Below are 12,009 nucleotides of genomic sequence, written 5' to 3' on the forward strand. Positions count from 1 at the left end.
TACGCGTGGTACGTTAAACTATCATCCTCTTCCGGCGTTTTCGCTGTTTCCGTAGTATAAAAATTAACATTCTATAATATACAATATTACTTAGTGATACTAATTCATCTACACGCGCGCCGAACCGTTAATCCTTAACAGCGATTGCCACAATTATTGGTTATGATTGATCGGTGTTAGTATCGTCGACGAGATTACAAGTTATGTATCAATTGTCAAATATTAATGGCAATGCTCGCGGATCGTTGAACGCGATCGGTACTTACAACGGCGTCGTCGTTCATTCTTGTTGCGGTACTGTTTGAGAGGTAAACCAGTGGTTGGTTATCGGTGACGTCTGCTGCGCGAACGTTTGAATCGTTTGCTACTGTTATTATTAACATCGCGGTCAACTTGCAAGTCACAGCGAGAAATATATTTTGCATAGCGTCATATCACGCTGGTTCATTGGTATTCTTCTTGCACTCCGCTAACGCATGCTTATCAATCAGTCTGATCCGGATCATTATCTGCATGCGCATCGTGCGAATAGTTTTCATCTTGTCCCGATCTTAATCGCGCCAATTATCGATTACTCGATTACACTAATTTGAATGATCGTATCGATACCCGTTGCTCATGAACAATATCGTTCGATAGGATTCACACGGCTAAAAAACCACGAAACGATTACTTACCTGTCGTGCACACATGCGAACATGAAATTAGTAATAAAATTCCTATATTGACAGTTTGACAGATGTAAACAATTTTAACCATTTCTGATTTGCATATCGAAAATCGTTTTTTTTTTTGAGATACTCATTTCTTGCTTCGTTCAATTCAGTCAACGGCGCTGGAAAAAGTTTTTACATACTCTTGTAATAATGTTTATTTATAACATAAGAGCATATATAAATATATCTATCGATGTCGTAAAATTTCTTCTCAAACTGTCTGACTTTGAAAGTGGTAATTGGAAACCGGTGGCTATTATCATTTAACAAGAAAACGATCCTATGATAGTGGAATCCATCTTCTCGTGCTGTAATTTACTTCTAACATGTGGATCGTCCATTTACGTCCTGACCAAACATTCGTACGCTCAATATTCGAAATTGATGATGCACATCACGTGTGCCTGCACCGGTATCGCGATCATCGGTTCACGATCCTTAATCGTCCTCGTGTACAAGCTCTTCGTCAAGGAATACAGTAAGCTAATTTGGTCATTTTTAATTACGGTGAAAACTGTAATTGAATTATCGTCCTCTCCAGTGATCGACCCGACTTTAATGGAGATAGAGGAGGAGAAGAACATGGGTAGATTGAACGTCCTAAACGAGATTCTTGGGATATTGAGCATGGGCGGATTAATTTATTCCCTATACTCTTGTCACGGATACTACATCCTTGGCATCTGCGTTGTCACCGGTTTATCGATTTTAGATATAGTCAAATTGTACAGAATGAACGCCGAAGTACCAGAGGTATACTCGTTTCGACAGTGAATGAAAAATTTCTCACAGAATTAATTAACTTCGCTAGATTATGCGCATCGTGCGAATAGTTTTCATCTTGTCCCGATCTTAATCGCGCCAATTATCGATTACTCGATTACACTAATTTGAATGATCGTATCGATACCCGTTGCTCATGAACAATATCGTTCGATAGGATTCACACGGCTAAAAAACCACGAAACGATTACTTACCTGTCGTGCACACATGCGAACATGAAATTAGTAATAAAATTCCTATATTGACAGTTTGACAGATGTAAACAATTTTAACCATTTCTGATTTGCATATCGAAAATCGTTTTTTTTTTTGAGATACTCATTTCTTGCTTCGTTCAATTCAGTCAACGGCGCTGGAAAAAGTTTTTACATACTCTTGTAATAATGTTTATTTATAACATAAGAGCATACTTAAATATATCTATCGATGTCGTAAAATTTCTTCTCAAACTGTCTGACTTTGAAAGTGGTAATTGGAAACCGGTGGCTATTATCATTTAACAAGAAAACGATCCTATGATAGTGGAATCCATCTTCTCGTGCTGTAATTTACTTCTAACATGTGGATCGTCCATTTACGTCCTGACCAAACATTCGTACGCTCAATATTCGAAATTGATGATGCACATCACGTGTGCCTGCACCGGTATCGCGATCATCGGTTCACGATCCTTAATCGTCCTCGTGTACAAGCTCTTCGTCAAGGAATACAGTAAGCTAATTTGGTCATTTTTAATTACGGTGAAAACTGTAATTGAATTATCGTCCTCTCCAGTGATCGACCCGACTTTAATGGAGATAGAGGAGGAGAAGAACATGGGTAGATTGAACGTCCTAAACGAGATTCTTGGGATATTGAGCATGGGCGGATTAATTTATTCCCTATACTCTTGTCACGGATACTACATCCTTGGCATCTGCGTTGTCACCGGTTTATCGATTTTAGATATAGTCAAATTGTACAGAATGAACGCCGAAGTACCAGAGGTATACTCGTTTCGACAGTGAATGAAAAATTTCTCACAGAATTAATTAACTTCGCTAGATTAGAAATTAATAATTATGAAATATTCAACATTTTTTAAGTGGAGTTCTTCCATTGTTGATTCCAGAAAATTGAGAAAATACGCTTCCACGATTCTCCGTTTCATTCGAGCAACCCGTACGATTCGAAATACAACGTACTAATTTGGGCGATAGTCAGTGGATATTTTGCGTACGTGAATAATTCGAAACATTCCTTAATTAAAAATATTAATGGGTGCATATAATTTCTTTTAGATACTTGGTAGGTAACAACTACGCGATGGTAGCTAATTACCCGTTGGTTTTGACGAACTGGGCGATGGCACCTGAAGGCTTCTATCAGGGTTGGACTATACGACGAACCATCAACGATTACCTAATGGCTACTTATATTATGTGCATGACCGAAGCGATTCGGCAAGCCAGTGTATCTTAATATTTCCATATTTATATAATATAGTGTTTCTCTTCAATTCAATTTACTCTTTAGAATCTTTTTACGACAATCATTATTCGACTCATAAAATAATTTTAAAACATCATTAATAAACTTTTATAATAAAATACATTCGAATTATTTTCTTATATTTTTAACGATTTTCTATAAACAATTCGTAAATAGTCAAAGTTGTGGGATAAAATAAATAGACAATCTGCCGATCGCTTGAGCTTTATTTCGTTTACAATCAACAAGATTTTTCTGCCAGGCTCAACGTTACGCACGCGGTATGTATATGTACAAAAACTTACAATATTTCATTAAATACAATAACTATATTTATATATATATATATATATAACCGGCGGTATGTATCACGTTTACAAGGAGCGAAAGGAATGTAAGCGTCGTCGCGGCGATTGCTATCACACGCCTGTCAAAACGTATATCAATGCTCGTTGATAGACACGAGGCTAATACGACTATTACAGTCAATTAACGCTTAGGGAATTAACATCTAGAATTGTCAACTATCGTACGGTCACTGCGCTGCGAAATATCTGCTGTACACCGGTCAGTTCGTTCATTTTAAGTAACTAATCACGAGTATAAAAAAAAAGAAGAAAATCACGTTTCCTCTCAGGACTGTCTTTAACTCAAGAATTTTTTTTTAAGGCTTGAGGAAGTTGTATTCGTGTTGATTGTTAATCAGGTTTTCTCTGATTTTCGTAGGAAACAGGAACTTTGTTATTCTTTATTTCTTCTTTGTTAAATAAATAAATAAGGAGTTTAAAGACGGCCCTGTTGCGTTCGTTTCATCATAAATTAGTTTACTCAAGGACAGTCTTTTCATACTCTTTGCAGTCAGAGGATGGATCGAAGTCGTCACTTCTCTTGTTGTCTATTCATCGTAGCCACGTCTCGATTTTAGTCTTCATATAGAAATTCAAAAATGATTATCATTCATCTGAAAAATCAAAAAATTTAAATATAATATTATAATATAAAAAACGATTAATTTATCATATTACGTACGTTTAAGATTTCCATATCAGATGTTGGTGTTCGCTTCGCGCCACGTGTTCTGACCTAGATTTTGAAGTCTGAGGCTGCCGCTGATATTTTCCTCGGGTTCGTAGGCGGAATTCGTGTGTCCGTGTCCTTCGAACACGTCTTTTACGGAAATCTGGCTACTCCTCGATGGACGGCCTTGAATCCCCAAAGGGTTGCCAGCCACTCCGTAAATGTTATTCGCCCCTAAGGTTTGCATCTGTGATTTCCTCCGCGCCATTAGACTGTTCCTGCGTCCCTCGAACGCCTTGAAAGCCTTCGTGGAACTTCTCGTTGACATATTCCTCGGCAGCCCTAATTCCAGGCAATTAATCCCGTAATGTTAAGTCCCTTAATTAAATTGTTCTATCCTTACGCGGTTTATATCGTGACATTTTACAGATTTAGAATTTATGAAATATTTGCGAATACGTACTTGGACATTTTATTATAAATAGCTATTTATATCTTTTTATGAACCGTTTTACATACCATTGCCTTCGGACATGCTGAAGAATCGATGCCTGAAAGCGACGTCAAGCGTATTGATTGCCGTCGTTTTTCTGCGGCTCTTCTCGAGGTTCCTTATAGTCTTCCTTCTTCCTGGACCGCTACCACTACCTTCTTCATAATCGCCCTCGATACCGTCCAGTCTTTGTAAGTTCTTCGCGAAGTCCACCGCGTGTTTCGTTAAGAACGCCTCCTCCGTTAAGTCCTTGGTCTGAAGATGAAGAGTAATTAATAACTAAGTTGATAATGACGATGGATTATAACTGGGATGATTTTTATGTGAAAAGTCACGTACCTTCTTGCAACAGTCTAAGCTGGTGCTGGCCAAGATATGAGCGAACGTTCCAAATCGATGGAACAACATCGCGGTGAATTGAATAACCAATATCAACGCGAAGAAGAACACGAACACTAAACCGATTGGTTCGAGTTGTAAGTACTCCTTTGTAATGTGTACCTACATAGGAAATAGAATTATTATTATTACGTGAAGCATTGATAAACAAATTGGATATGAAATATGAAAGAAGATAGAGGAGAGAAACACACAAAGTATTACAGTTAACGTTGTATTAGATTCATCGTGTGCCATTGTTACTTCACTATGACATAATTATAACACTTTTATTAGCACGATTAAAGTGCATAATGAAGTAACAATTATCCTAAACGTACCCAACGAATATATTTTAATCATTTTTAACATTTTCAAATTTCAATTCTATAAATAGACTAGATTGATTAAATCTAGTTTGGTCGTCGGTACGATTAGGAACAGAAAAAATTGTAAGGCACATTTAAAAGCCACCGTTTAGTTACATTGGTAACTCGTTAGTGGTGCTCCTCTGCTGTCATACCTAGCAGTGCATTAACAATTACAAAAACATGAGAAACGTGAGAAACCAGTGTGACAGCTCCTCCCTCCGTTCTTCTCAGATTCTTCGACTCTTTCGCTTAGCACATTTGTTATTATTTGTAAAGACAATAAATGGAAACTCTCATCAGTGGATTAGACCAATGCAAGAGAGCCGAAGAATATGTACAAGCTCAGAGAACGTTAAAAACAATTTATTTCAAAAAAGATCGTCGACATTTTGATTTTATTATACAATTAAAATTTTGCGTTCATTCTATGAGCTTTGATAATGTTAATCAACAAATATAATTTGTTATGGTGTGAGTGACAACTTGTACGATTGGTTTTTTCGTTTCAACGAGGTATTATAAAAAATAAAAGAAGGATGTGTGAGGGATAAGGATGAACTCCAGTTAACGAGACTAGGATATTATTTGTGACTTAGCCAAACTAATATCTAGACAATCGTTCGCTCGGTTCTGCCCCGCGTGTTCCATTCGCTTCCGGGTGTACCTGTGCAAATCATTGTTAATGATAGGTAATTCGCCGTGTGTGCTCATCATCCACCGTTATTGACAAAACACAGACATGTCCCAGCCAGTGCAACATTATCACCGGGTACCGTTCTCATTTCCCAGCGTGCTCCGATGCTCACTGCAATCCTATCTGTTTCTAATCCCCAGCAATCTCCTCACAAGCCAATAGTTCGAATTAAAAAATTGAATTAACAAATTAATTTACATAGAGAATTCAGCATTTTTTAACATGACACTTTAATCTTACTCATACGTGAACTTCTTATCTGATTACTAAGAACGAAAATTGCTGAGGATCTGTTTTGAAGACGGAGCTTACGTAGCAAAAATCCTATGACTCGAATCCAGATTAGAAGCTGGAGGCGCGCGTAAAAAGTTCCAGAGTCGCAAAGCCGGTTCTATTAACTTCTAAATGGAAGCTCTAAACTCAAAATTTTATCATCTCGACTAAGCAATTCGCAGCGTCTATAAAAATTGCCCGTAAAAGCAGGGATCTCCCACAAAGAAAAATTGATGAAAAAGCGATGCGATCTGTTCGTATCAGAATCTGACCGTGTCACTTTCTTTCCTGGTTCACGGGATAATGTCGATTTCAAGAAATCTTTCACCGTTCGCCGCTGTGGACCGACGAAGGGGACGAGAGAAAAAAGAGAAAAGAAGGAAAAGAGCAACGGAGCACACGAAAGGTGGTTAGTCACCCGAGGCAACAGTGAGACAGCATCTCTGTTCCCATTTTCTCATTTGTTTTTCTTTCGTTTGGAACGCTACCATGTACCTCCGAGGTCTCTTCGATGAAGGTGATATTCGTCTTGACGCCGAGAGGCCAGACGACGTGCAACTGATCTTTGTTCAGCTGCAGCAAGAATACGATCAGAACGAACAACGCATTGGACATAAAAAACGCGAACACGCTCTTGTTCCGTAGCTCGATCAGGTCGCCGGCGATGCGAGCCTACACGTCGCAGTACGGGAAGGAAGACAGCAGGAAAAGAACAAAAGAAAACAGCATATATTAGCAATGTATGAAGAGAAATACGCTCCGTCCGGTCGGCCGTTGGTCCGTCGGCTCCTTCCGCTGTCGGGAGGGTCCATCGTTTATTGTCTACGAAGCTTCTGCCATGAAAACGAGAGTGCAAATATCGGCTGATGCACGTATCTTTTGGAATTTTTCGATAAATATTTTCCCATGAGAAGCTAGAGTCGCAATTAGCAGCACGGCTATTTATATGGCTGACGTGTCCTAAATCCTATCGGTTTCTACTTGTGGGTAGGTGGAATGAGATTCGAAGGAGCGGGACAACGCGACTTGGACGGAGCGGTCTTTACCTCCAAATTTTCGTCAAAGGTGATGTTCGTCTTGATACCGAATGGCCACTTCACGTGCAACAAATCTTTGTTTAATTGCAGCAAGAAGACGATCAGTACGAAGAGGGCGTTCATCATAAAAAACGCGAACACGCACTTGTCACGTAGGTCCTTTAGATCTTTGGCAACTCGATTCTGACGTAAGTAGCAATCAGTTGATTATTTTCATGTATTAAAATTTGACAAGAAAAGAGATTTCTTTCTTTTTTACTCTGCAATTTTTCTCAACAATTATCTTCTAACTTTAATATTTAATATTTTATAATAGAAATCTATTGCGTATTATTAAAATAAAAAACTAAAATAATAATGAAATGCTTTTTTAATTTAGTTTCTCAAAAACTTGAATTTTACGATTAATTTTATTATTTGTTTCTGCAAAATGTATTTATTGTAAGGTCTCAATTACTTACAGTAATGACTGGAATAAAATCAGTATTATTATCCTAAACTATCCTGATCATATCTCATATACTGAATATTTGATAAACATTTTTTAAATGATTTACGATAAAAATTTCTCAAAACGACTTCATCTTCAATGTGAAAATAGTTACTTATTGGAAATTAATTGGTTTCTCAAAAGGCGACATTTAATAAAAATACAGAAAAAACATTCTGCTCTGATCCTAACTTAAAAAACGAGAAAATTCGGAATTGAAACTACTTACCTTCTCTTTCGCGTCTTCGTCAATGGGATACAGGTACTTCTCGAGGAGGTCCTTCCAAAACTGCTCTTCCTGCATCGACAAGACGTCTATTTCACCCTTTTTCAGACCATCGTCGCTCAGCCAGTACGGTCTGCTGAAGAAATTGCCACCCTCCCGGTTCCCTTCCGTGTTATGACTAGTATCCGTTTCCGGTTCGCTCTCCCCTCCTCGATGCTCGCTCTCGTTCTCGTTAATGTCGTGCAAATGATTCGCTGTTCGAGAACCCACCGACGAAGGACGACGTCGGCCAGTCACCCCGTGAGGATCCACAGCCCTAATTGCATAATTAAAAATAGATACTTTTGATATTCGAAACTTTAATTACTGTTTCTTTAAGAATTCGTTCTTCCTATCGTTGAAATTTATATTGGCAAAAGTATTGCAACACTTATTACATAATCGTAGCCTATTATTACTTCGTTCATGATTATAAAGTAAATTTTGATTGATTGCACGTAACACGTTATATAATATAAATTATTTTCCTATTTGCCTTTAAGTCACGACACGTAGGGAAATCTCTCTTGCTTAAAGCAAGACGAGGCAGGTTGTAAATAAGAATGTGTCGCAATTTTCCGTACAACTTTCTTCCCAGGTTTGGTGCCGATCGAACCAGGAAATACGTGACATTTAAACTTGGTTTCGTGTAAAGCATGCGCAACCAGTTGACCAGGTGCAATTTCTAGTGTCAAGAAGTAAAAGTAGTAACCATTCGATAAACGCGTTTACCAATTGCAGTAATAGAAAATCATTAGAGGAATCATTAAATGTTATTTTTACGTGTAAATANCTTACTTGGAATTAAAAATCTAATACTGTTTGTTTAGGGAGATATAGTATAAAAATAATGTAAAAACCTTTCGATGGCTTCCAAACGTTTGCCGACTTGCTCCAAAGATTCGGCAATGGTGACCAATTGCTGCTTTTCATTGGACGCCTGCCCATGAGTGCAAAACATGCACTTGAACAATCCTGCTAAGGAGATCTCGATCGATCCTTCGTCGTCGTCGTTGGTCCCGACGCCATTCTGAAGAAATCCTAACAACGACTTCTGCTTCGCCTTCCGTTTCGCCTCCTCGGCTTCCTTTCTCTCTTGCTCAAGTTCCTATTCATTCATTAACATTCGTTCATCGCAGAGATTCTAAAATAAGGGCTACGCTATCGAAGCGAGGTAACCTTCTAATTATTCCACGTGTGCAGAAATTTAATGAAAAGTTAATTTTAAATAAAATTATGTAAAAAAAGGAAGGTGACAAGCGTATTAGAACGATTTGTAATTGTTAGAATTATTAGTCGGTTGTGCAGATAGTTACCGCTTGGGTTTTCTTAATCTGGACCTCCCTTGTGCCCCAGGTAATGTTATCCAGGTTACAAATCGAGTAAATCATAAGCAGCAGGTACATCGATGGCACCGTGATGTAGTACATCAAGCAGTGCATTAGGCACTGTATCTCCGAGGGATGCAGTAACGCAGCAATCACGAACTCGCCTACTATCATCATTAGGAATATCGCGATCGGCGACAGCAGACCATCGTGGGCGATGTTAATCGCGATAGCGACGATCACCGCGACCATCACCAACCCGTATACCGTGCTGATCATCGCCGCGAAGATTACCTGACACATTCACCGGTTGCTAGTACTTATGCATGTTTTTTTTGTTTTTTTATTTTATTCTTTGTAGAGGAAATGTTAATTAGTACATCGAGATACCGTAGGAAATCGTATGCTCAGTGAAAACCGTATCTGAATTTATTGTCCAGGCAATCTTTTAGAAAATACACGTAACGCATTGAATAATTCGTGCAATTAAGTTTTGTCCTTGCTTGGAATATTCCAAATTTTAATTCATTTCCTACGGTAATTCCCGATGTGTTTAACTGTAACTATGTTATTAGGAACATACATTTGCAGACAGTAAGCTGTATTCCGTTTGCGTGTGGAATTAAATAAAAGCCACCGCGAAGATCCGCACCGAACTCGTTCCACCACCACCACCACATCCTCCGTATTATAATATTTTTCTATAAAAACAGCCCGCTGGGTTTAAATCCAGTAAAACATAGCGCACTATTTTATTTATTCTTCCTCCGTTTCTTAATTTATTCATTTTTTGCATCTTTCATTCGGTATTATTTTTTCGAAAAGATAAAATTGACTTGAAATTTGTGTGCGCTGTGCTTTACTTTCAAGAAGCGAAAATGTGAGAGAGAAGCGAGGGCGATGTATCGAACGAACCTTTTTGGTTTTTTTCACTTGGACCTCACGCGTCCCCCAGGTGACGACGTTCAAGTTTATAATTGAGTAGAGGATCAGGAGGAGGTACATGGACGGGATGGAGAGAAGGTATATAATCCCGGGGACGATACACCAAAACTCTTGCGGGTGGAGGCAAGCCGCTATGAAGAACGATCCGGATAACGCTATCAAGAATATCGCCGAGGGTGAACCGATACCGTCCTCGCCGAGCTGGAGGGCCGTGCCCACGATCACGGCCATCATTATCAACGCGTATCCTGTCGATAGTATCTGCGCGCACAGAAGCTAGAAGACGAGGACGCGAGAACAATGAAGAATAAACAATTCGCTAGAACGACGGAAGCGACAAATGATTCCTGCCACGATTTCAACTCGAACAATCAGCTTACCTGTATGTTTGCTTTACATATAAAACATATGAGCATGAAAAATAAGATCGGGATAATATTGTAGTAGAAACTGGTCCAGTTGTCGATTTTGAAGGCGGCCACGAACGCACCCACCAACATGAGGAAAATCGTGCCCGGTCCCAAGATAGTACCGCCTGTAACGAGAGAAGAAATCCTTCCAACGATCTACTAAACTTTCCGAATTTACGACGTCCAATAAAGTTTATCGAAAAACAATCTGATTTAAATTGTTATATCGATCGAGCCTAAAGGTGATTTGAAATTAGATCGCAAGAAGAAATAAATGAAACATGAAAAATAATCAACTGACCCATGAGCAAAATTTGATAAGAGATGTATGGAAGGGAAATGTTATCGTTGATTTTTATTGTTTGTTTCGCGTCCATCAAAAGGTCCATGATATTGGCTATGGTAGAGGGTACCCATCGGCGACGTTGATTGTAAAATTCATTGAAACCCTCGGGTGCGTGGGTGTACGCGTCACTGGCAGCTGAATATTCCACCTGTGACAAATAGATCAAAGAGGATTACTACACTACTTCACTAATTGTTGTTTTCTGTTTATATAATAAATATTCTATCTTTATATTGTTAATAAAAATTGTAATTAAAACTGATGTCATTTCCTATGCAATGACTCATTGAACTATGTGTCTAATACGTACAAAAGAACTTGTTTACTCACTCTGTAACCGCGTTGCAAGAGGAGTGTGCAAAGCCATCGATCTTCGCCCTGATCGTACTGAACATAATGTCTAGCCTCCTCGGATTTCGTCGTGTACTTCTTCATTACGTTGTCGTCCATCAAAGCTTTCCCTCTGAATAGGGAGAAACAACCAGGACTACACAGCACGCAACCGATCATGTGTTCCGTCGCCTTTTGCAGCCAGTGACCGATAGCATATTCGAACATCTGATACCACACCATCGGACCTGATATAAAACAGAACGATTATTCTTATTCTAATCAGATTTATTTCTAAGCTTACCTGAACCGACTGGATGAATACGACCACAAGCCGCGCCGAGATTCTTGTTCTTCTTCATCAAGTCCACTAAGAGTTTCACAGCGGCTGGTTGGAAATCGATGTCACCGTCCAGTGTTAACAGATAAGTGTTCTCCGCGATTACTTCTTTACGATCAACGCTAATCGGCAATTCCATTAAACGGTGTCCCAATAAGTAGTACATGTACATCACCTGAATAGAAAAATTGAAATTAAAGGGTAGAGAGATTGTTTTAAGTTTTAGTAGATTTTATGCATTTATAAGAAGGCTGAATATGTAGACTGTAAGAATATAGAGAATATAAAAACAGAATGCACAGAATTTAGATGATAGAATTGT

General features: G+C 38.7%; 4 protein-coding genes across 9 annotated transcripts in view; 2 read left to right on the forward strand and 2 right to left on the reverse strand.

The window, feature by feature from the left end:
* Positions 1–57: 57 nt before the first annotated feature.
* Positions 58–1,490, forward strand: LOC108624711 (uncharacterized). The gene is made up of 2 exons (XM_018024185.2): positions 58–1,194; positions 1,258–1,490. The coding sequence occupies exons 1-2, from the start codon at positions 999–1,001 to the stop codon at positions 1,488–1,490; spliced, it is 429 nt and encodes a 142-aa protein (XP_017879674.1). The 5' UTR covers positions 58–998.
* Positions 1,491–1,554: 64 nt separating this feature from the next.
* On the forward strand, positions 1,555–3,061 carry LOC108624712 (uncharacterized). 3 transcript variants are annotated; one of them, XM_018024186.2, is made up of 4 exons: positions 1,555–2,211; positions 2,275–2,486; positions 2,612–2,715; positions 2,781–3,061. In XM_018024186.2, the coding sequence occupies exons 1-4, from the start codon at positions 2,016–2,018 to the stop codon at positions 2,959–2,961; spliced, it is 693 nt and encodes a 230-aa protein (XP_017879675.1). In that variant the 5' UTR covers positions 1,555–2,015; the 3' UTR covers positions 2,962–3,061. The 3 variants fall into 3 exon arrangements, with proteins under 3 accessions (XP_017879675.1, XP_026669108.1, XP_026669109.1); XM_026813307.1 differs by having other exon boundaries at positions 1,555–2,486; XM_026813308.1 differs by having other exon boundaries at positions 1,555–2,486; positions 2,612–2,698; positions 2,781–2,858.
* Positions 3,062–3,179: 118 nt separating this feature from the next.
* Positions 3,180–12,009, reverse strand: part of kkv (hyaluronan synthase-like protein kkv) — a 10,929-nt gene continuing 2,099 nt past the window's right edge. Inside the window, exons 4-15 of one of the 4 annotated variants that reach the window (XM_026813303.1) lie at positions 11,652–11,862; positions 11,348–11,595; positions 10,973–11,165; positions 10,642–10,796; positions 10,232–10,537; positions 8,849–9,096; positions 7,953–8,265; positions 6,692–6,868; positions 4,820–4,981; positions 4,507–4,735; positions 4,000–4,329; positions 3,180–3,931 (exon numbers count right to left, since the gene is read on the reverse strand). In XM_026813303.1, coding sequence (XP_026669104.1) covers positions 4,016–4,329; positions 4,507–4,735; positions 4,820–4,981; positions 6,692–6,868; positions 7,953–8,265; positions 8,849–9,096; positions 10,232–10,537; positions 10,642–10,796; positions 10,973–11,165; positions 11,348–11,595; positions 11,652–11,862 — 2,556 coding nt within the window. In that variant the 3' untranslated portion in view covers positions 3,180–3,931; positions 4,000–4,015. Of the gene's footprint in view, positions 3,932–3,999; positions 4,330–4,506; positions 4,736–4,819; positions 6,869–7,242; positions 7,417–7,952; positions 8,266–8,848; positions 9,097–10,231; positions 10,538–10,641; positions 10,797–10,972; positions 11,166–11,347; positions 11,596–11,651; positions 11,863–12,009 lie in introns of those variants that run through there. The other 3 variants (XM_026813305.1, XM_026813302.1, XM_026813306.1) reach the window with 3 other exon arrangements.
* On the reverse strand, positions 9,095–10,225 carry LOC113464291 (chitin synthase-like). Its single transcript, XM_026813309.1, has one exon. It carries the CDS (start codon positions 9,617–9,619, stop codon positions 9,281–9,283), a length of 339 nt encoding a protein of 112 aa, XP_026669110.1. The 5' UTR covers positions 9,620–10,225; the 3' UTR covers positions 9,095–9,280.

The sequence above is a fragment of the Ceratina calcarata genome, unplaced genomic scaffold, assembly GCF_001652005.2.
Source record: "Ceratina calcarata isolate Rehan_Ccalc_2016 unplaced genomic scaffold, ASM165200v1 scaffold326.2, whole genome shotgun sequence".
NCBI classification, from domain to species: domain Eukaryota; kingdom Metazoa; phylum Arthropoda; class Insecta; order Hymenoptera; family Apidae; genus Ceratina; species Ceratina calcarata.

What these genes read in the sequence shown, in the direction of transcription:
- LOC108624711 (XM_018024185.2), top strand. Translation starts at nt 999, where the DNA reads ATGATAGTGGAATCCATCTTCTCGTGCTGTAATTTACTTCTAACATGT. An exon ending in GCTCTTCGTCAAGGAATACA is followed by an intron (nt 1,195 to 1,257) that starts GTAAGCTAATTT and finishes CGTCCTCTCCAG; the next exon opens with TGATCGACCCGACTTTAATG.
- LOC108624712 (XM_026813307.1), top strand. Translation starts at nt 2,016, where the DNA reads ATGATAGTGGAATCCATCTTCTCGTGCTGTAATTTACTTCTAACATGT. An exon ending in TGAACGCCGAAGTACCAGAG is followed by an intron (nt 2,487 to 2,611) that starts GTATACTCGTTT and finishes TGTTGATTCCAG; the next exon opens with AAAATTGAGAAAATACGCTT. An exon ending in ATAGTCAGTGGATATTTTGC is followed by an intron (nt 2,716 to 2,780) that starts GTACGTGAATAA and finishes AATTTCTTTTAG; the next exon opens with ATACTTGGTAGGTAACAACT.
- LOC113464291 (XM_026813309.1), bottom strand. Translation starts at nt 9,619, where the DNA reads ATGTGTCAGGTAATCTTCGCGGCGATGATCAGCACGGTATACGGGTTG.